This window comes from Numida meleagris, chromosome 1 (assembly GCF_002078875.1).
Source record: "Numida meleagris isolate 19003 breed g44 Domestic line chromosome 1, NumMel1.0, whole genome shotgun sequence".
In the NCBI taxonomy this organism is placed as follows: Eukaryota; Metazoa; Chordata; class Aves; order Galliformes; family Numididae; genus Numida; species Numida meleagris.
In genome coordinates this window covers 20338861-20362171 of record NC_034409.1, presented here as the reverse complement: position 1 = coordinate 20362171, position 23311 = coordinate 20338861, and the positions used below count along the sequence as shown (strand labels likewise).

The window sequence follows — 23311 nt, the reverse complement described above, 5'->3', positions numbered from 1 at the left end:
ACGAAAAGTTTTGTTTAAAACTTCAAGTCCTTTAACTGCCCGGTAATCTGACTTTTCAGTTCACAGTAGGTAAGATACACATTACTCAGGTCCCGTCACCTGAACTGACTCCCCAGCTTCTCCTCTATAGGTAAGAGATATTTGTCAAGTCCTATATGAAGAGTAACAAAATACTGTCAATAATTCTGTTAACTTTTAAGAAATTTAATATACTTTTTATTTTGTGTGCTACAGACAGAAGTAGTAAGCCCTTGGTATTATTTGTTTTCACAGAGTTTTTTTATAATTACAATTTATTAATAAAGATGGGAGATTATGAGTTCTTTGAAGAATTTTAAGTGTTACTAGGTTCATTTGAAATAATAATAAAAATAAACTCCATATGCCTAACTGCCTATTCTCTCTGAATAAATACTGATAGCCACAACAGCCCTACAATATTTATATCTGCCAGCATATGTTAAATCCACCACTGCACTTGAATAAGTAAAAGAAACAAGTTCTGTAGTCACTCTATAGTCAGTAAAATTAATGGAAGTTGAGAGCTTTAGCATGTCACAGTATAGGGGTCCAAATTTCCAGCCAAAATATTTGGTTAATAGAGTAAGGCTGTCTCTTTTTTGGGGCTTGTGCAAATAAAGAAAGTACCTCTTCTACATTGTAAAATGGTGGAAGAGACACGAGCAATTAGCACAAACAAAACATTTTCACTTGATAAGTCAATCTGGGCTGTTTTTTTCTGGCCAGTCAGCAGTGTCTGAAAACAAAGGAGACACAGCAGCTCTAGGAGACAGCTTGTCTGCCCAACCACTTTTCTGGGGGATCTCTTAATTTGATTTAGAAAGCACATAGCAAGCCTTCTAGGTGTCAAAATTTAATATACCACATAGCACGCTATTGCCGCTGATGCTGTCAGGCACGTGAAAGCCTATAGCTAATCTGTGTCTTTAGGGGATATACTTCTATATCTCGTCTCCACCTCCCCGGTTATCACAACAATCACATGGACAGGCAATAAGATCTGGTGTTGTCTCAAGTGATTTGATAAGCAGTTGATAACCAAGGGTTCATTAAGCTCTTGGGGTATATAAGCCACAGGGTTTTCAGCATGCCCCTGTACTTGGGAGGTTTGACAGCTCCCTGTTTGGCAAGCCAGGACTCACAGGAAGATGTTGTTGACTGCAAAAATACTTGTTTTCACTCTGAGTGGTTTCCTGAGAGTGGGCACAGGCTTTGACATTGGACTATCCACCAAATGTGTAGAGATACCCAAGGAGATGGATATGTGCCACGAGATTGGGTACTCCGAAATGAGGCTTCCCAACCTGATGGGACACACAAGCATGGCAGAGGTCATCCTAAAATCTGCCACCTGGCAGCACCTGGTGCACACGGACTGTCACCCTCATGTGAGGATGTTCCTGTGCTCTCTGTTTGCACCCATCTGTCTGGACACGTAAGTATCACAGCTCTGTACAAGCACCCAGCCTTTTGGCCAGAGCAGGGATCAAATCGAATGCATGTTAATTGTAATGGAAAGGCAGTGTCCACTTTGTCTGAAATAATTCTGCTAACTTTTTCATACTCAATGGGAAGAAAACCACTGAAGAGCACTTAAGTTCCACTTAGTTTGTTTTATGGAAATGAATGTTGTTGCTAAAGCATACCATATTTTAGTTTGTTTCAGTTGAAATTTTGTTCTTGTTAAAGTTGAATATAGGTGACAGTGAAACCAAATACCCATTGTGACTCTTGACAAGGATTTTCTCAGATAGCAAGAAAAGCATTTTAAAAAACCATAACTTAATTCTATAACAAAGAAGCATAAGCCATTTCTAGAACTGAGTTCTTGCTGAAGGATGTTAAATATCAGTACGTGCTTTGTGCAGAAATCACTGCTGAAATGCTTTGTTATCACTGAGTGAGTTGAACTGCTTCAGTCTGGTGCTCCCTCTGGTGCAGGTTCATCCATCCCTGTAGGAGTATGTGTGTTGGTGTCCGGGACAGCTGTGCACCCGTGCTTGCCTGCCACGGGCACGCCTGGCCAGAAAGCCTGGACTGCGACCGGTTCCCTGCAGATGAGGACATGTGTCTGGCATCGCTTACGAAGGAATATAAATACTTGCACAAAGGTGGGTGGAAGATGGCAGCGTGCATGTACTGGGTGGTCAGAGGGTGCCTGTACTGTATGCTGCGGGTAAACAAGACAGAAGGGACACAGTTCTCAGTCTGTGACTTTAATGGGAGTTGCATCTATATGTGCTTGTTTGTGCAGAGGGGGGAAAGTGCTAATGCCTGCAGTGAAAACTGCGGCACACCTCAAGTGTCGTAAGTCAGCATCGCTTCAATAACATGAAGAATAGCTGGTCTACACGTAGCAGAGGAAGTGATTATCTCCCTGCACAGCTACAGGCAGATCATCTTCATGACAGCACTGCATTTTATTTATTTTGAGGTCTCTTCATAGACTTATCAATTTTATCAGGGATCTGATAAACTCACGTATGGATTGAATTGGTCTTCAGATCAACTTGGAAAAGTTGGGAGGATTTATTATCTGATTTTCCTTAGGGAAACCTGAGTTAGCATGACATTAACGGTCAAATTTTCAAATGTGCTTATGTTTATTTACATACGTATAAAGCAGTACACATTAAGTTGCTGCTGGCACACTCAAATTCCTATGTTGTCAGTACTAGCCCAGCTGAACCCAGGATCACTGACAGAATTCTCACTTGACCCCTTCCCCACCCCACAGCTGTACTGAAAATAAAATTCTATTTAATACTGTATCTGATGTTGATGATTGAGTTCATCAGTCTGAACAAGGAGTGAATGGGAATGGAAAAGGAAACTCCTCTTCCTCCTTAGCCATGCTTTCAGAGAAGTGCGCGGATGCTTACATTATCACTGAACAATTGTGCATTTTCTATAGTTACCCAGAGTTAAACAGCAAGCTCTCAACTTTCACAGCAGAAAACTAATACAGAACATTCTAAAAGATAACGATGAGACTTTGCTGTTTCTTACCAGTCCTACCAAAGCCTGCATGCCAGACCTGCCCAGCAGTGGAGGAATTCTTTACACACAAAAGAGTTCTCGAAGTTTTCTGTGACAGTAACTTTGGTAAGTCCCTGTTAATATGGCTGATATTAAACTATCAGCTCTCCTTCTAAAATGCTTTAAAATTAGGATTAAAATAGCTGACAGTTTCTGCTGAGGTTTCAAAATCTTCATCCCAAGAGCTTGGGTACTGATTCAACTTAGGATATTTTTCAGAATATGTTCTTTCTGAGCAAAATATAAGGGTTTATTCCGCACGAAAGACTTCTTTGTCATCTGTTTTACAAATAGCTTTTCTGTTCTTGTTGGGCTGGCTACACTGCAGTGCAGTATGGTAAACGGAAAATATTTCTGGCAAAAGCCAGCAAATAAGCCAGTTTGTCTTTTATTAGTAATTAAACCCAATAAAGCTTTGGTTGTTTTACCAGCGAATGGCATGTTCTTATTACTTCTGCATTAATTGTTCATGACACATAGCTTACTGAAAAGACTCAGAAAATCATAACAAATAAATTCTTACCTCACGTTGTCTTCCTGAAGTGACAGGCAATACTTTTGAGTTTGCCCTAGAAATGTCCTGCAAAGCCCTTTGATGTCAATAGAGACTACTAGTGAATACAGCTGGCTTTAGATCAGGTACTGCAGAGAAATTTCATGCTGAGAAGTGTTGGTGAAGTCACTTGTGTTAGATAGATGCCTGTGATGAAAAAGGAGTATCTAAAAGGGTGGCATCACCAAGCATTACTGCTGAGGAGTTCATAACACAAAGAGAGTTTTGGTAAAATAGTTTGGGCAAGGAGGTCAGGTTTGTGATATTAGAACAATGCCAACAGCTTACAGTATCTAATTATCCAAACAGTCATCATCACATATACAATAATGGCAAAAATATATTACACATCTTTGTGAAAATAAGTTTTCCTAGTTGCCTAATTCAGTGAAAAAAAAAATCAGTTACAAACTTATTAAAAAAATGTTTTAAAATCTATACTGCTGTGGGAGAAGATGTCACCATACTCCATCACCAGAGTCTTTTTAAGGAATCTTCCTGCTTCCACTGGTAGTGTTTATTTCTACATTTGAACAAATTGAGTGACTTACATGTTTCCTTTTTTCCTTAGCCGTGAAAGTAAAGCTGTCCAAAAAAAGAGCAGTAATCAGTGACCAAGAGTATAACATAGAGTGCCACGTGGAATTCATTACCCAGGGCTCACTCTTGCCTTATGAAACTCAGCACATGATACAGCAATGGCTGCTTATCAATGAAAATTGTACACAGAGGATGACTCAGACCCATCGTCCTACGGTGTATCTCCTTGTAGGGAAGATTGAGGAAGGTATCATTTTAGTAAATCAGATTTATCACTGGCAGAAGAGGGACTCCCAGCTGACTTTGGCCACTCAGAAGTGGAGGTACCATAAATGCTTGTAAATATTTATCTTATTACTTGTAAAAAGCTAATTACACTTCTTATGCCAAACTTATCTTGTAAATAAGAATGTACTATAAGTGGCATGTAAAATCTTTGTTTTCTTTTAAACTGTATTATAAGTTGAACTTAAACCCAGTGTTATCAGGCCTACTTTCTGTACTATTTTAGCTATTTGTGAAGTTTGAACTTGGTCATCTATGTATAAAGGTTTGAGTTATTGCAAAAATCTTTTGTAATATGTATAAAAACTGAAATGAAACATTTTAATCCATCTCAGTACCTTTAGTGTATTCTTCTATAGTGTTCACCCTGCCAATTTCTTGACTTACCAAACTTTCTCTTGGTTAATGCTTCATTAATACACCTCATTCTCTCCCATTAGAGTATTTTAAAAGAAGGTGGGGCCCTCTGCTGGTCACTTTTGTCAGAATCAAAATGGAATTAACTGGAATAAATAACAGCAAACACAATACGGTTAGCCCAGCCACAAGAAGATCTGGTCATTTGGTAACATTTTACATTGACCAAGTTGACATGTCTCAGTGGTAATGCCTCAGAGCACAGAGTAACGGCAGTTTTTGAATCTTTTTAAATCAGGACTCCCTTGCCGAAAGGTCCTTTTTAATATTCAGACACATACAAAATGTCAATGCACCAGAGGGCGGTGGGCATGGAATGGGCTGCCCAGGGCAGCGGGACCAGCCCCGAGCTGCCAGAGCTCAAGGTGAGCTTGGAAACATGGTTTGAATTTTGGGTGGTTCTGAGTGGAGCCAGGAGTTGGGTTCGATGATCCTTGAGGGTCTCGGAATTCCAGCTCAGGATATTCTGTGAATCTGTGATTATATGATTTTCAATCATGAACTAGAAAACTTCTGGAAACTATGGGAAAAAAAAAAAGTTGGAACAACCTATATTCAGTTTGTATAATGAAAACACTGTTCTGAAAAATGTAGGTTACTGAAAAACTCAGTTCATTTGATCCTGCCGAGTCTGCGATGGTTTCTGCTGGAAAAATGGTAAATATTTTAAGAACTCTGTCACTGCCTACACACGCCAACTGCTCCCGAAGGCGTCTGACGAGGGCTCATGTCAGCCATGGGTGGCCCTGCAGGCAGTGACCCGCTAAAGTGCCAGAGCAGATCCGCAACCTGGTCTTGGTATGAAAGGACATGGCTTCTGGTGTGAGCTGCTGAGAACTGGTTGCTTGATAGTCTGTAAGATAAAGGTCATATTAGCTCATGTTTTGTGTTGGTTTCCATTTATTTTTCTTTACACAAGAGGAAACCATACAGCCCTTTGCTTACTTGCACTTGGATTTGTTGTATACTAAAAACTTATACACTAAGTTATATATAAACTATGTTATATACACTATGTTATATACTAAAAACAACGTCTGTAGTTCAGCTATCCTTGGCATGACAGTGCAGCTCCAGCTGCCAGTCCCACTTTGCAGAACTCTGACAAAGGGGAATTGGATGGAATAAATTTTTCTTTATATACATACATATATATAATATATATATATATATATATGCTTTAAGACCTTCCACTATATACCAACGGGGTGTACAGTGGCAGCCTGACCTAGTAGTGGGTGGCAACCCTGTCTACGGCTGCGGGGTTGAACTGGACGATCTTTACGGTTCCTTCCAACCTAAGCCCTTCTATCATTCTATGATAAGCGCCGATGCGAATTTAACTCGGGAATTTCTGCTGAGGTCGTTTCAGCTCTTAACTACCAACTACTCGGAAGCAAAACGCCCGCGCAGCATCAGCCACCTGAGAGCAGGGCTGTGGGCGTTCCTTGGGACACGGCACGGCCCCGTCCGCTCCCGCCATCCCGCCCCGCGCTGCAGGCGAGCGGCGCTGGGCCCTCCCCCAGCGGTGCGGCCGAGCAGCGGAGGGCGGCGTCCGTACGGCGGGGCCGGCTGTGCTGTGCTGTGCTGTGCTGTGCTGTGCTGTGCTGTGCTGTGCTGTGCTGTGCTGTGCTGTGCTGTGCTGTGCTGTGCTGTGCTGTGCTGTGCTGGGAGCCTTGCGCGGTCGCTGAGCGCGAGCTGTCCCACGCAGCTGTCTCAGCCCGCGGTAAGTATCTCTACGTGCTTGCTGGCCCACGGCTCGCCCCGGCCTGGTCTCAGGGCCCTTATCCGCGGCTGGAGGGTCTGGGGGAGCTCCTGTACTCCCCCTCTCCACCGCATGTCCCTTTGGTGAGGTCTGGAGCGTTCAGGTAACCGGGAGTCCTGCCTGTGCGGACCCAGCTTCCTGCGCTGTGCCCGCAGCTCTTGCCCTGTGGCCTTTCTAATCAGTCTCTCAGGGCTTCTTCCTAAACGTTCTTCTTGGTTTCCACTTTGTACTTTACAAGTCTAAAGTGCGAGATCCTCCTGGAGGCTGATGCCCTGTATACATACGTCCTCGCTAGCTGTTCTATTATGCATATGCACCTAGCGACTTTTGTTTTGTTCTGTCTGTAGCAATGGCTTCAGGAACAGCCCTGATTTACGATGAGGCAATGACCAGACATAGGCTACTTTGGAACGAGTAAGTCAGTAACATCCTGTCCTTTTTATGAGTAGATTCTTATTAACTTGTAAGAAGGTACCAAGTAAATATATTTTTTGTAAATGTGACATGAAGCGTGTAGTGACAGATAACCTGGTAATTTTCCTAGTAAACAGAAAGTCTATCTTCTCATCAAAAAACGTTTATTCCTAATTTGTATCTAGATGCCCTAATGCTAATCTGAAGCTGGATCCGAGGAGCTGTAGCCCTGCAGTCCAGTAGGCCTTAATAATGGGATCAGTTCTCTGAACACTGCAGTTTAAGCTAATTAAACTGCTTGTAAAGCTAAAGTATCATTGATGTTGGAAAAAAATATAGATTTACTTCCTCAGCTGAAACCCTTCAATTAAGTTCAGTTAGAAATTGATATATACAACTCGCTCACATTTATATAAATTAGACCAGAACCTTTGTTGTGCTTGAAATGAATTCCACCTCTGTCTTCTCAAATCCTCTGCTGATCTTCACTGTAAGATCTTCACTTTTAATCTCAATGGCTCCATGTCCATAGTAATCACTGCTGCTTTAAGCAGTGAGAGAAGAAGCAAAAATTAATGCTGTTTTGTTTACTTCTATGCAAAAGCCATACATTTATTTTTGCTTACAGATTTTGTAATTGTTTGGCTTAATTCTAAATTGAAAAGTATTCAAAGAATTGTATTATTATTTTTTAGTCTCACATGTCCCTCTGAAAATATTGAATCTTCTTATAGTGCAAAGTAGGCGTTATTATTACGTGTAAGCTGTGCTGATGTGTGTTGTAGTAATATGAATATCACTTATTTTTAGTCCTATTTGTGATATTGAAGTACCAGAAAGACTGTCAGCCTCCTATGAGCAGCTTCAGTGTTACCATCTTGTGGAAAGGTGTGTCCCTGTGCCTGCTAGAGAAGGAAGCGAGGAGGAGATCCTCTTAGTTCACAGGTCTGAGATTTACTTTCATTGCCATTCAGTTTAATCCAGTGAAATAACAAATGTTATACCTCCAGGTCATGTTTTACTCCACTTAAAAATGTATGATCCTAAGCTCAATAGCTTCCAGTAATTTCAGTGGAAATTTTGTCAGGCTGAAACTTGTACGAATAATGCTGCGTATGGTATAGGTGCTGAAGTATGTATGAATTTGCTGTTCCACTAAATCCCCATTTCCGCTCTTTGGATTCTTGAGCAATGATTGCTGATTTATATACGGTATAAAAAGTAAGTTTGTAATTTAAAAAAAATGTGTAGGAAAGCTGATAACCTCCTCTTTCTCCCAGAGTTCTTTGAGACAGAGTGAACCAAACAGAAAAGCTTTATAGCTAAGTCTGTGGGGGAGTTCAGAGAACAAGCATCTTGCCTCTGCTGAACTTATGGCGTTGAAGTCTGCTCTGGCACTTGTCACCTTGGTGTGATGGCTCTGCAACCAACATGCATGTTGGTTGTGTGCTTTTTCCTTTGTTAGGAATCAGCAAAGTCTTTCTCTGAAGGATAAGTGGAGCTGGGAGCAGAGCATGATGGCAGAGCACACAGAGACAGGGTCTGCATAGGCAAGGGCACAATCCCACGGTCCCCAAGCAAGGTGAGCAGCACGGGTCTGATGATGTTAACCAAATTCAGCCAAGAGTTTAGATTGCTTGACAAGTCTGCAGTGATGTGGCAGGTGTGAGGTTAAGTTAGAACACCGTTCCACAGGCCAGGGTCAAGGCCCAGATCAGTGGAGTTCATGGCTGGACTCAGAGATGGCTAGACAACATCACTACAATATATCCAAGGTGAGAGCTTTACCTTTACAGCAGCTCCCAAGTGAAGGGTGAGGAGGCTTTGCTGAGACTTCTTAGCAGAGTTCTTTGGAGGAACTTCCACTGAGATTCTGTCTAGCTTGCTCCCTCAAGACCATCAGCTGCACTATCTTTAAACAGGCTCTGAATCCAGCAGCAGAAGCCCAGGAAACAAAAGGTTGCACATGGGAGCCCTGATGCTTGGATGAGGACAATAGCTTGATCCTGAGTCATGCTTAAATTTTCAGATTCCAGAGCAGTATTTTTCCTCAAAATGTACTTGTTAAAATGCAGTCAGTACTGTGTAACAATATAATTTATTTTTGCAGTAAGTACATTGCTGATTGGGTACTGAAGAGACTTGATAACTATTCCCTGTTGAGTTGTCCCTTCTAGATGGCTTGAGACAAATTAATTCACTAAGGTCTTGTCTTCGTTTCCAAACATAGGGTAGGGATAATAGATCTCTTTCTTTTCTAAAGCACTTTCATATTGAAACAAGTGCATAACTGCTACAAAAACATTGTTTGAATTCACCATTAGGTAAGGGGCTGCTGAGGAAGTTAAACTAGTAATTACACAGTCGTTGAGCTTCATACATTTTTATTCTTGATAGTATCTTCATTTTGAAGCCACTGCTTAGCATTGTTTCTATGAGGTAATGCTAGTGTCTCATTTTGTTGTGAAACTGTGGTTGCTTTGGATGTCCACCAAAAGGAACACATACATGGCCATCGTATCCTGTGTTAGGATGCAGATAGGAGGGTAGATGCTGTCAGCCTTTATTTCCATCTCAGCACCCAAGGGCAAGATAGCAGTGACAGAGAATTGGTGGAACACTGTTTCTAGTGCCTAAGTACTTGTTGCACTCTTGAACCAATGAAAAGAGGGAGTTAGTACACATGTGATAAGGAATTCAATCAAATACCTGCTTTTCATACAACAAGGGAGGACTAGACACATTCTCAGTCATAGTTCATATGCTGACAACTGTCAGGTCCTAATTTAATTCTTGTTGGGATGGTACCTGTATGTAGCATGGATTGTTGCATAGTGAAAAAAGAGCCTTTTGGTGATAGCAAGACCACTGGCATAGGGGAGAAGCATGTCGTCATATTCTGAGGACATCCAAGAATCCTTAATTTCATAGCACTCCCTTGCTTTGCTGTATCCTACAACCAGCATCCCAGGGTACGTGCTGGACTTGCTGAGTCTCACAGATGACCCCTTTTAATATATGTTCTGCTACCTTTCATTACATTTTGTATTTAAATACTGTGAGTCTGTTTGCTTAGTTAAGAGCTGTCTTAATTTCTCTCTCCTCTGCAGTTCAGAGCACTTGGAAGTTGCGAAAAGCACACAGACAATGAACGAGGAGGAACTGAAAAGAATCTCTGGAAATTATGATTCTTTTTTCTTTCATCCGGTGTGTAAGTTATACTGCTTCCTGTAGTGGGAGTTGCAGGTATTTGTATTATTGCATCTCTGTGATGGTTTTCTAAGTAGGGGAACGCTGATAGGAGTTTATTTTGCTATCTAAATATACTTGCATATATTTATGGCGTTATGTTGATCTGTTTCCAGTCTAGTGCAGTTCTGTAATTTAAATTGATAAGCCTTCTATTATCTATTCTGTAATTATATCGTGCCAGTATAGCATACTACTCAAATTTTAATTTTGCTTTTGTTACTGTAAGGTTTCGTTCCTTATTTTCAGAGCTGTCAGTAGAACTAGTCAGTTCAATATGTCCATCTCTTGTTTCTTATCTCCCTCAGAGAGAACATCCGTACAAAGGACATGACGATTACAGATAAACCTAATAGAGAGCGCATTGGGATTTCTGTTGTAAAATTGTGCTTTTAACTAACTGCATGCAACTTCATTAGGATAGACTTATGTCAGTTTTGTGTTGGGTTGCAAAGCACATTATATGTGATTTGTCTAAAACAAGCTGATGAATGATTGATAATAACGATGAAATTGTCTTTTTCAGAACACTTACTGCTGTGCCAGACTAGCTGTAGGAGCAACTTTGCAACTAGTGGACTCTGTGATGTCAGGAAAAGTGTGCAATGGAATGGCGTTAGTAAGGTAAGAAAATGTGAGAAAATCTTCACTTCTCACCAAAATTTCCTTTGTTGTGAGTAATGACAGAAAACTTTTTTTAGACCTCCAGGTCACCACAGTCAGAGAAATGCAGCAAATGGATTCTGTTTGTTCAACAACGTTGCTATTGCAGCAGAATATGCAAAACTGAAATATGGTCTGCAGAGGTAAGAGCATGGTTGACCACAGAGAAGCTTTTTGTACCCCAGTGTCATGTTATATAATCATCTGACATGGTACCACTTTAGAGTAATGTCTAGAGCTTCCTGGATGTCACGTACCTTTTTGGGTCAGAAAGTCTTTATTTATAGAATCATCGAATGGCCTGGGTTGAAAAGGACCTCAAAGATCATCGAGTTTCAACCCCCCTGCCGTGGGCAGGGCTGCCAGCCACTAGCCCAGGCTGCCCAGAGCCACATCCAGCCTGGCCTTGAATGCTTCCAGGGATGGGGCATCCGCAACCTCCTTGGGCAACCTGCTCCAGTGCGTCACCACCCTCTGAGAGAGAACCTTCCTCCTAATATCTAACCTAAGTCTCCCCTGTCTTAGTATAAAACCATTCCCCCTTGTCGTATCGCTGTCCACCCATGTAAACAGTCATTCCCCCTCCTGTTTATACGCTCCCTTCAAGTATTGGAAGGCCACAATGAGGTCTCCCTGGAGCCTTCTCTTCTCCAAGCTAGACAAGCCCAGTTCCCTCAACCTTTCTTCATAGGAGAGGTGCTCCAGCCCTCTGATCATCTTAGTCGCCCTCCTCTGGAGCCGTTCCAAGAGCTCTTCCTTGTGCTGGGGGCCCCAGGCCTGGATGCAGTACTCATTCATCTGCACTTCCTTTAGATCTATATGCCCTGGTTCCTCCACTGAATGTTTCATTTCACTTTTCTGTGCAGAATCCTAATTGTTGACTGGGATGTGCACCATGGGCAAGGAACTCAGTATATATTTGAAGAAGATCCGAGGTTTGAAGAATGTTTTTGTTAGCTAGCTAAATACTGCATGCTTCTGTAGAGAATAAGATTTCTTATATTCCTAAAAGTAGAATCTTACAAAACACAAAATGTTCTTCTTGCTCTTTTACTGTCTGTTGTTTTTTTAACTTGTTACCAAGAAAAGGGGAAAAAAATCTAACAAGAAGAAATACATAAATTTATTTTACAATAAAGAATAACAAACACAAAATGAGCAATACGACTTTTAAAAAGATTGTCAATAGTAAGATCTCTCTATACCAGGATGTAGGTAATATGCCTGTTCTTTCTATTCGGAAATCTCTCAGTTCAAGTGGTAGTTAGATAGAACACCTGAGCTTTATGCTGTTTTCTGAAAAGCCACGGCACTGGTTTCTAGAAACAAGTCTGCTCTTGTGAGAATGTCCTGTCTTTCATCTGAAGTGAGTGCATACATGATATTTTTAAAAGCTGTCCTAGGTTAATTTTGACTTATGACCTTTTGTACCAACTTTTGCAGTCAAAAGCTGTTTAGAGAACTAGGGGGAAAGGATAATTATATTTTTATGCTTTCAGTATTATTACAGGGTTTATAAGGTCAGTATTGGAGCCTTTTTTTCAAGTTGGGTTTCTCTTGTATCTTTCAGTGTTTTGTATTTTTCCTGGCATCGCTATGAACATCAGGAATTCTGGCCATCACTCAAAGAATCTGATTATGATGCTGTGGGCTTGGGAAAAGGAAAAGGTTTTAATATAAATTTGCCTTGGAATAAGGTAAATGTTATTTGCAGCACAACAAAGCAAATGCAATAGCTTTATTTCTTATGCATTAGGTGATGCTTTCTGAGACATGCGCTGCTTCGTCTGCTTGGCAGATGTTATAGCATAGTGTATCTTATTCCTGTCAGTGAAATGTCTTCTAAGAAATAAGGCTCAGAATGTCATGTGTGCTCATGTGTGCTTGTTTTAAAAGAGAGGAAGACACATGTTCTTTCTTCTTAAACTATCTTGCCTAGCCATCACATCAGCGCTTCAGGAGATGGTTATGTCTATCCTTGTTCAGCAGAGAACTGAAGCTCATGCTTAAGACTAAAAATGATAGATATTTGTGTATAGTTTATATACAGTGGGATTTCAGCTCATCTTATAAGGCTGCCTCATCTTTAACTTTTGATACGGTCTTTCCTTATGTCTTGAAAAACCTTAGAAAAATCGGTTACTCCAACAGGAAGATCTGACCTATATTTCTCACATTTTGCAGGTTGGGATGGGAAATGCAGATTATCTTGCTGCATTTTTTCATGTGTTGCTTCCAATGGCTTTTGAGGTACTTTTTCGTTGCACTGTTTTGTGAATAGCAAAATCAAGGACTTTTTCACAAGTATCATTAAATAATTCGTAGAAATTCGCTTCTTAAAAGTAGCACATTTAACACACAATTTCTGCTGATATGAAAGACGTCCTGATTGACAGAGTAATATTTATGCAATGGTAGCTTTCAAATAGTCAGTACAAAGCTCTACAACTTTTCCATCGGGAATAATATTATAAACACAATCTTGTTTTTTTTTAATTCAAGGAGTCTTTATTTGTGTTTATATTCTGGCTGAAATAATGACTGAATATGATACAGTTGAAATCCAACCCGAAAGGATGTGGTACATTTCCTTCTGTTTTATTACAGTTTGATCCAGAACTGGTGCTTGTCTCCTCTGGCTATGATTCAGGAATTGGAGACCCTGAGGTAAGTAGCATCTTGTGGTTTATATTGTCAGTTGTAAATGTGTTTGTAGAATACTCCTACATCTTAAATGTCCATTGATTGCTACGTGAAATTCACTTTCACCAAGCTAAAAATACACGTTTGAGTCTTTAAGCTGACTCAGCTCAATAAATAGCACACATGTAAAGATAGATTGTCCCATAGACGTAACTACTGCATCATCTTTTTGCACCTTCCTTTAAAGCAATTGGTTCAACGTTTTGTTAGAAACAGTTGGAGGCGACTGTTCCTTTATGCTGACTCAGTCTCATGTATTTCAGATCATCTATCTATTTATTTATTTTTTCTCACCCGTGTTTTTGATTCAGGGTTTCATCTCTTAACAAAACGTTTCTTTAATTTAGGGTCAGATGAATGCCACTCCTGAAGTCTTTGCCCACCTTACCCATTTCCTGATGCAGTTAGCTCATGGAAAGCTTTGTGTCATCCTGGAGGTAAATACTTCTGGAGCTTAACAAAATAATTTCTTTTTATATCTCTTCTTAGAATCAATAATACAAAAAAAAAAGACTAAAATGTGGCAGTGCTCTTAGACATGAAATGTGTCTTGATTATTATAATTATTTTAATTTAAAATGTTGGAACAGAAGAGTGTGTGCTTATTTTTCCAAAACACAGCCTCCACAGGTGTGTTCAGTTCTTGTGCACGGTGACTACAGACTGCTGCTCTGGACAATCCCCAGTTCATTAAAACTTATGTAGTGAATAAACTGCATTACCTGTGTTTTGCAGTTTTGTCTTACATTTAAAACCTTTGGCATTAATGCACTCTAATTTGGTTATAGAGCCTGGCTACATTCCCTTTTGGGGAGGTTTTTTGTTTGTTTTTAATAATAACATCTAGCAAGATCTTTTTTAAGTGGTCTTTTTAAAAACAGTTTTTTTCCTCCTTTTGAAGTCTGTTTGTCAACTCCTCTTCTGCATACTAGAAAAATGGTCATTTTACAGGTAAATAAGTTTGTGAATCCTCCCAGCAAGATCCCAGACAAATGAATTGCTTAGAAACTGATGCACTTGACATCTGTTTTGCTTGAACTCTTTTCCATCACCCCTTTCATCAGCAGGTTATTGTAGATACTGCCATCTGCTAGCTGATGTGCAAATAACCATCTCCTCATGATACAGATGATGTGGCCTCTCCATGAATGGAATGCAGGATCAAGTCTGTCATCTTTAATTCAGCAGTCTTCTATCTTTCTTCATTTCTCTACCAACTCTTGCCAAATTATCAGGACAATAATATCTTTAGCATCAGGCTGTGGGAGATTTCCTTTGTACAGATATTTTACAGGACAGTGGTAATATTTACCTTCTAAGGAACCTTGCACAAGCATTGTTGAAGGTGGGGAGTGGAAAAAGAATACATTTCTAGAGTTTTCAGGGCAAAGTCACGACTGATTTCCAATATGAATGGACCCATGATAAAGTGAATTGAGTTGTCGATTTCCATTGAACTTCAGCAGGTAGCCTCTAACTTAATAGTTTTCTATATGAAAACACCGACTTAGATATGTTTGCGTATCATCTTTCATTTCTGTAAACTCAGATATATTCAGTTTGGTTTATTTCCCGTGATGATTTTCAGACTTCATGTGCATTGGTCTCTTGTGTGGAACAGAATACTTTTTTCTAGGGTGGGTACCACTTGAAGTCCTTGTCTGAATCAGTCTGCATGACTGTAAAAACTTTGCTAAGAGATCCTCTACCTCAGGTAACTGGAGAAATGGCACCTTGCCTCAGGTAAGCATGTGAATAATTATAGAACAACCTATGTATTTATCAAAGATATAAAGATATGCATGCTCTGAACACTTTGCCTACCCAAGGTTTTAAGGTGATACTTTGTAATGTGTTTTCTGCTTTGGGCCACTTTTTATGTGATTTTATTTTATTGTTGGTGTTGTTTTTCCCATTGAGGTAAGTTTTTTCGTGTACTTTCATCAGGACTGATACTGTTAATACTGTTTCTTTCACAGTGCTATTGAATCTATTCAAAATGTGAGAGCAGCACATAAACCCTACTGGAAATGGTTGATGTATGAAGGTAATTAAATGTGACTGGTAAAAGGATTCATACAGAAATTCAAAATTAAGATTATTTCCTCTGGTTTAGAATAATTGAACTACCAGTTATTCATCAAACGATTGATGGAACACTATGAGGTTTCTGTCAGGGCCAAGTCTTCAGCTGGTCTGAAAAAAAAATGCTGTTAACTTCTAAAGCTGACAAACATCACACTAAATAGTGCTCTGATATCTTTGTTTGAGGATGTCGTTTGCTGTGTAGGAAAAAAGTAGACGAAAATTTTATTATCACTCACAAACTTTCTCTAGATTAAAACAATTGTAGCATCACTGAAAAATGTCTGTAGACAGTGCATGGAAATAAATACACACACTATGAATACAGGTGTACTTGTTTTGCAAATAAATGTAGGTAAATATTAACATAACGCTCAAAAATTAATACGTGAAACTTTTTTTTTCTAGACACATCATTTTTGCACACTTTGAGCACCAAATCAGACTTACTGAAGACTGCTGATACAAATCCCTCTACAGATGATGAAGCTCAGATAACTGACAGCAATGAAACTGACAAAACAGAAAGATTTTTGGAATTGCACATGAAAAATATAATATTTCCAGTGCCTCCCATCAGAACAGCAACAACAGCTGAGTTGAAAGCTTCAGCACACCCCAGCACCTTCCCAGTAGACATCCACGTGGTGAAGGAAATGGACAAAAATGAAATAAAAGCTCTTGTCAGGTTGGCCACATTTAATTAATTTTCATCTTAATTATAAGGATGAGAGGTCTTAGAACAAACTATCATCTAATTCGTTCTCTGGATTTGTCTTTCTGGTATCAGTCTAGTCTATCATAGGCAGAATTACTACCTCTGAAAAATTAAGAAATGGATGTTAGTTATCGCTCATATCCTTGAAGTCCTTTATATATAATCAGAGTATTTTTAGAGAAAATTATTTCAAGAGAGAGAGGATAGTTAGTGAAAATGTGTTCATTTAGAAGGAGGTTGTTAGGAAAATGCCTTAGAGATCTGTGTTAGCTTGTAGCTGGAAAAAAAAATACCAGACTGGTATTACAATTGCAGAAAGTCAACTTTCTAAATTAGGAAGTCTAATTTTGACAGAATTCTATTTCCTGAATATCATCAGGCATTTTTTGTTTTCTTTCTAGTGCAGAACGGAAACAGGTTTAGAGAGCTCATGAGTAGGCAAGAGTGTTGTCATCTTCCTGCTAGAGCTAGGTCTTTGCGAATGAACATGTAGTATTTATAGAAGATGTATTCCTGTCAGTACTAACTGCAAAATACCATTATCAGGATGCTCTTCAAAAGCACTATCATTTCTGACCTAGTTTTGTTTCATGTGATTTATTTTACAGTGATTTTCATGGGGATTTTGTGGAAGAGAACAAAACTTTGCCCTCTCTTGGCAGTACGTTGACCATCCTAGATAAAATACTTAAGAAAGAGGTAACAAGAATGTTGGTTAATTGAGGAGGTTGGGGGTTGCCTTCCTGATTTCTGCTTCTACTACATTATCGTCTGGGTATTAGTTACTGTGTAGTTCATAACGCTGCTGATCTCAAATAGTCTGTGCTTAGCTAACAAGAGTGGGTATGAAGATGAGAAAACATTTTAGGAATAGTTAACCTCAAGACACCTTTCTAATGATTAACTGGGCAAGACATTACCCTGCTTTTCTGCAGTCACAGCTCATAAGGCATCGCACTTAAACATAACGATGAACCAGCTATTCATTCTTCCAGTTGCTGGGGACATAAGACCATGTATCAAGCACCAGTGAGCAGCAAGACATCTGAGAAAGATTAGAACTTTTGCACAGAGTTTTGCCTTCAGACTTCAGGAGAGAGTTAACTCCTGCAGTACCCTATAAGATACCATGCTATGCAAAGCTGTACTCTCTGTCATTATATGTACAGTAATTTATGCAGAGTCATTTGTTTTCCTTCCCCTTTGCCCTGATTGCTTTAGTGGAACATTTTAAAACACCACTGTGCCCTATGATTCTAAACAGCAATTCCAGTTCAGCATTCTGATCCTTGCACAGTCAGGAACAAAGATGAGGCAGACTTAGAGGCTGCAAGTTTGTATTTATGTATGAAAATTTTGAGAAGGAAAGAAAAAGAACAAGCAAGCTAAAAATGAAAACCAAATTTGTATTATGCAATAAGTCTCATCTGTTAAATCAGTCTCTCTTTGAATAAAAAGCTCTCTTAAAAGTATGAAGCTAGTGAGGATTAATAACTGTCAGAACAGCCTCTTTCTTCTAAGTCATCTTCCTGCTGTTGGCAGTCATGTCTGTAGATTTTGGGAACAAATTTCTAATGTTATAGACTGCACATGCCTCTAGGAGAGCCTATAAATAGATTAGAGAAACTACTCACAAAAGGAAATAGCATCTGCAACTGATGACAGTTTCTATGCTGAGTTTTTGTGTTGTCAGAGGAGAACTGAGGAGGAAGAGCACACGTTGTCTTTTTGCTTACGTTCCCTTATGTTTCATGTGGAGTTCAAAGCACTACACAACACAAACGAACGCTTAAATGTTGACTCATTAGTACTGCCATCGTGCTTTCCAGAAAGTAATAGTTCTCCTAGGCTAAAGGAAGAATCAGAATTCAGGGACAGCTTTGTCTTCACAGGGTCTGTCTTTCCAGTGCATTTTGCCTGCTGGCACACTGAGTGTACCCAATCTGCAGACTTCTGAGAGAACCACTAAAGATGACCTTCACATACGTAATCTACTTTTACAGTTGACTTTCAATACAGGACACGCATTTGAAATAATACAACAGCTTTTAGTGTAATAATCAAACAGAACCTTTGTGTTGAAAATGAATTGATAACATCTTAACCTTAGGATCTCTTCCCTGCAGCTGTATCTTTGAATGATACATAAGTAAAAAAACAGTTGGTACAAATAAGAAATGACATAATCTTGTGCAGCACTAATTACTTCTGCATAAAAAAATATCTTTTGTAGGTATGCAGTGGAATTGCAGAATCACCTGCAGCTTCTGCTTCTGTTGCTGTTGCACTGAGACATTCTCTTCATTTTGGGTTTCAGAGGTGAATTTTTATCTATTTGGTACTCAAAATGTAAAAATAAGATTAAAGTAGATAAAATATGCCAAGTTGCCTTTGATGAAAGGCTTCATTGTAAAATAAATGTGCATAGTATTTTCGATTTGCAGTAAAGACAGTATTGTATATGACAAAATCATTTTGCCTTACGAAAGGCTAAACACTTACAGGGATCACTGCTGTACAAGTTTAGGTTGTCTATGCCAGATTTTGGCTGCCTTTGCCCTAGGGGTATTTCCTTGGCTTAGTTTCCCCAGGAGTGGTGTGGGGGAGAGTTCCCTTGAGCTGTCATAAATTTCTTAATACTTCTAATGGATCAAATTCAGAAACATATATATTCTTTTTTATTTATTTAATCTATGCACAAAGTCATTAAACAAATTGCACTAATGGAAAAGAATTACTTGCAGATACAAGTGACTGTATACACAACTTTCCTTTGTGTTCTACAGAGTTCTTTGCATCTTTGTTGGAGACATGCAAATCATGCCAAACACGGAAGATGGGTGAGGCTTCTTTTTCATTTAGGAAATCAAATCTCAGGGACGGTACATTTTCCAAAGTGTCCATATGGATGATGAAATCTGCACTAAGAAATCACTTGTGAATTGATTTTCACTGAGTTTAACCTGAAACAAAATACAAAGCAAGCCAAAATGTATCTCTGAAAGCAACCTTCTATTTCTAAATGCTACCTTATTAGTTTAGTGATTGGTTTAAAGTATAATCCTTCTATATCAATTTAAATTTGGATTATGACTGAAAATATAAGATTGAAAATACAATGTTGAATATACAAATTAATAAAGAAGGCAATTATTTTAAAGGGAATTTTAAAATGGTAAGACAAGATAGGAAAGAAATTATACTTTATATTGAAATCATGGGTAGAACAGAACTTTTTATCTCATTTGAAGTTGTTGGTGAAATACTTGGATGTGGATTTCAATTACAGAAAAATACTTATCATACATGTTTGCAAGAAAGAACAGACCGGAAAGAGCAGCTCTAAACACTATATTGTGCTAAACTGGAAAGAGGTAAGGTGCACTTTCTGAAAACACCCTAAGATTAAAAAAAAGTGTTGTTTTTTTTTAACAGAAAGGATAGAATACATTTACAAATTCATGAAATGTCACTGAGAATTACACCTCTCACTGCAATTGGGACTTTTAAAAAAATTCTTTCTTTTCCCTTTCAATGGTGCTGCTCCTTCCCAGACCTCTAGTGCGTGTTAGAGTGCGTAGTTTGAGTAAATCTGCAGTGGCTATTGTATTTTATGTTAAAGAAGGCAGAGTTGCAGTGCAGAGATGCTAAGGAAAATATGAATAATTAGTGTTGGAGAAAGCTGCATGTTTAAAATAAGGATTGCTTTGAAAATAGAGCAGTATCCTGTTTCCAAGGTCAACAGAAAGCTTTTTTGAATCCCACATTATGGTTGGTTTTTTTTGGGTTTTTTTTTTGCCTTTTTTTTTTTTTCCAATCCTACCTATGGGCATTTTCAGCTTTGCGTTTGTTCTAAATTGCTTTTCATTGCTGTTAAAGGATGCTGACGGGAATGACTTCTTTTCTGCTGTACTTGGATTCATTCTTCCTGTAGCATATAGTTACCAACCCAACTTGATAGTAATAGCTGTTGGACCACACAGGAGCCTTGGAATAAGTGGGATTTCTCTTCTTTTTGGTTTGCTACAAGGACTAGCAGAATCTCGAATTCTTGCAGTGATTGAGGTAAGAAGTGGTGCTACACCATGGTACTTCAAATGACCTAGGACAGAACCCAAATCAAGCAACAGCATTTCTGGTGTGAACTGCTCTGAGCGGCTGTGTTCTGACTCTATTTATTGTACTGTCTTTGAAACCTCTGAGTTGTTGACATAAATAGCCCGAGTTTCTCTCTGGCCTGAGAACAAAAGCAGACAGACGCATACTGAGCTGTAGGCAGCCTGCATGATTGAGAAGCTAAGGCATGAATGCAAGGCCTGAACTAATGCTTGTGTTTGTGCACAGCAGATGATGATCCGACAATTTGCCTCAGTTTGGGGATTGGCTCTGCTTTCCATATGGAATGTGCAGCTTAGAGTTATGTCCTGATTAAAGATATTTTATGACCTCTTTCCATGCAATATGATTGAAAGCAGCCCACTGTTCTGTTTATTGTACATCCCTAGCTTTTTTTTTTTTTTTTCTTCTTATATAGGACACAGACATAAATCTAATGCAAAATGTAGCCAAGGCACTTGTAGGTGCTTCTGTGCCTCACTTTGGAGTTCATGTGCCTCCTACCCAAGAAAAAGTAAATCAAATAAAAATATTAAGAAACCAGCTTCAGCAGGACTGGAAAATGCTTCAGTGCTCAGGTAAGTAATCCTTAGTTCTTATTAATATATATGTTCTTAGAAAGATGATAAAATACAACTGGATTCTCTAAGTCAGTGGGACACGGAAGTCAGTGGAAGCATACTGATGTAACGTGAGCAGTATGAAACTTGGATGCCCTTGAATCTGCCCCTTGAGCCAGAAAGCTCTGCGTTTCATAGCACGGTAACTGTACACTTCAGAACTTTGAATATCGTTGCTCCAAAAATGTATGTTATTTATCCTGAAATAAAGCTACCATAACACTGTGAGTTTAAATAATGGTTAATAAGATGTGCACAGGCTCTGATTGCCGATGTGTTTTCTGAATACAGTGTAGAATGAGGTGGATTTTTAAAATAATGAAAAATAATTTTCCTTAACTCAGAAGCGGTTAGTTCCTATTAAAGTACACTCACAAGTAGTTGAAGACCAGATAAAGGAAATCAGATTAGGAAGGTATGTGGGCTTTCAAGAGGACTTATTTACAAACAGTTTTCTGCTGAATAACCTTTCAGTTTTAAAGCAGAATATTCATAAACTTAAACAGTGCTAAGTGTGGGCATCTCTCTCTGAAAGAAAATGCTCTGCTTTCAGAAGAAAGAGTCAGGAGCAGCGGTCTAGCTCTAATAAAACTGTTCTTGTGGACTTTGGAATTGTAGCATGCACGTGATTAATAACTTAATCTTGCTGGTGTTCTTTGCAGTGAAGGATGGGATTTAAAAGAAGTTGACTTCACTTTAAAACCGTTTTACGCAGCAGAAGAAAATGTGACACTTCATTTTGCCTTTTAAGTCACCAGGGAAAAAAAGATGGTTGGTGTCTAAGCAGAGGAGGAGCCATTTACAGTTACCTCTTGTTTTTAAAATACATACAATCCGTGTTTTCAGCTAGAGTACTATGCTTGTAAATTCTGTATTGACATTAATTATGCAAAGCTGACACTTGAAGCCTAGTCCTCTGCTTAGTTACTGCACACTGGGGCCTGTGTCATGTGTGACTGTAAAGATGGGCCTGTACAGGCACTGTGTGAATGTTTGCAAAGTTCAGAAGATGGGAACCTGAAACGAGCGATCGTAATAGCCAAGCATTTCGGAATAACTCAGTGTAACACCTAAGTGCTTCTACTGCTGCCACTACCACCATTTCACTGGGAGTTTGAACTTAACAACAGGTCCTTCAGGTTAATGATATTTTCCTAGGACTTAAAAGGATTTACCAAATGTGGTCTTTTCTTTAATTCTGCAGCTGACTGATGAGAGAACGTTAAAGGATAGCAGCCCCACAGCAGCAGTGTGTGCATTTCCCTCATCCTTGCTATGTGGTTGAGATTAAATTTAATTTCCTGAGCTATGCAGGACACAAGGAGGAAAAAAAATACTTTGCATATATAAAATTATCAATATGTAATTGAGTAAAGCAGTGTAAAGATTGAAATAACATTTATGGAATATATACATGCTGTAAATATTCTGGGGTAGGGAGCTTCAGTCTGCCCTCCTTTCAAATGTAAGTTTTTATATTAAAAAATAAGAAGCACTGTTATTACATTTTGGAGGTGGACTAGGGCTGACAGCTCCTGAACTATGAAAACTAAAGGGACTTCTGGGGGCAGCAGCCACACTGTGCCTTGGTTTTCAGCGCTCACCTTCCTGTACTCATTTCCAGGAGTGCATCTCTGTCACTGTGACTTCAGTAATGTAACCTTCCACTTTCAAACGCTTAAAATTACATGTATCTGTTAGACTGGATTCCTACTGCTGTTGGTACTGGGATCAACTGCACTCACTCTGATGAACTAAATCAGTCTTCATAGTCCTATTTTTAGGACTGTTTTAGGACAACTTGGTGTCCAAGGCGTTCTTTCCCAGGGAGGATCCCACTTTTCTTTTTTGCTGCCATGAATTTCTGTGGGGGGATAGAGGTGTTGTACTTTCATAGGTATTTTTTTCCTAAGATGTAGGTTAAACGGATTAAAACATGGCTAAGAAGGCACAACTGTATTTTCAATAAAACAACTTTTCAAGTACTGTCAGAACTCTGATTGCAGAATTGCACTTGGTGGCTGGGGCCCACATCCCAAATACCGGCGATGTATTGCATCCCCTCGTGTTCCCGGAGCCCCTTACTGGCGGGCGGGCCCACGAAGGGCTTTGCAGCGCCGACC

At 39.3% G+C, this 23311-nt stretch overlaps 2 protein-coding genes and 1 long non-coding RNA gene across 6 annotated transcripts; 2 read left to right on the top strand and 1 right to left on the bottom strand.

Moving 5' to 3' along the window:
* On the top strand, nucleotides 47-4828 carry LOC110392918 (secreted frizzled-related protein 2-like). The gene is made up of 4 exons (XM_021385326.1): nucleotides 47-1456; nucleotides 1963-2132; nucleotides 3034-3126; nucleotides 4185-4828. The coding sequence occupies exons 1-4, from the start codon at nucleotides 1170-1172 to the stop codon at nucleotides 4493-4495; spliced, it is 861 nt and encodes a 286-aa protein (XP_021241001.1). The 5' UTR covers nucleotides 47-1169; the 3' UTR covers nucleotides 4496-4828.
* LOC110392919 lies at nucleotides 1987-4910 on the bottom strand. Its single transcript, XR_002434700.1, has 3 exons — nucleotides 4826-4910; nucleotides 3584-4198; nucleotides 1987-2072 (listed from the first exon to the last, which is right to left on the bottom strand). It is a non-coding gene; the product is annotated as an uncharacterized LOC110392919 (long non-coding RNA).
* HDAC10 (histone deacetylase 10) lies at nucleotides 6298-23182 on the top strand. Of its 4 annotated transcripts, XM_021384749.1 has the most exons (22): nucleotides 6374-6426; nucleotides 6467-6581; nucleotides 6968-7034; nucleotides 7845-7979; nucleotides 10145-10241; nucleotides 10810-10907; nucleotides 10985-11089; nucleotides 11813-11881; nucleotides 12517-12643; nucleotides 13131-13196; nucleotides 13554-13613; nucleotides 13997-14086; nucleotides 15286-15392; nucleotides 15629-15696; nucleotides 16143-16422; nucleotides 17061-17151; nucleotides 18686-18771; nucleotides 19239-19292; nucleotides 19742-19826; nucleotides 20332-20517; nucleotides 20987-21146; nucleotides 21851-23182. In XM_021384749.1, the coding sequence occupies exons 3-22, from the start codon at nucleotides 6970-6972 to the stop codon at nucleotides 21865-21867; spliced, it is 2046 nt and encodes a 681-aa protein (XP_021240424.1). In that variant the 5' UTR covers nucleotides 6374-6426; nucleotides 6467-6581; nucleotides 6968-6969; the 3' UTR covers nucleotides 21868-23182. The 4 variants fall into 4 exon arrangements, 3 of the variants coding, with proteins under 3 accessions (XP_021240422.1, XP_021240424.1, XP_021240423.1); XM_021384747.1 differs by having other exon boundaries at nucleotides 6319-6581; XR_002434431.1 differs by lacking the exon at nucleotides 21851-23182 and having other exon boundaries at nucleotides 6298-6581; nucleotides 20387-20517; nucleotides 20987-21123.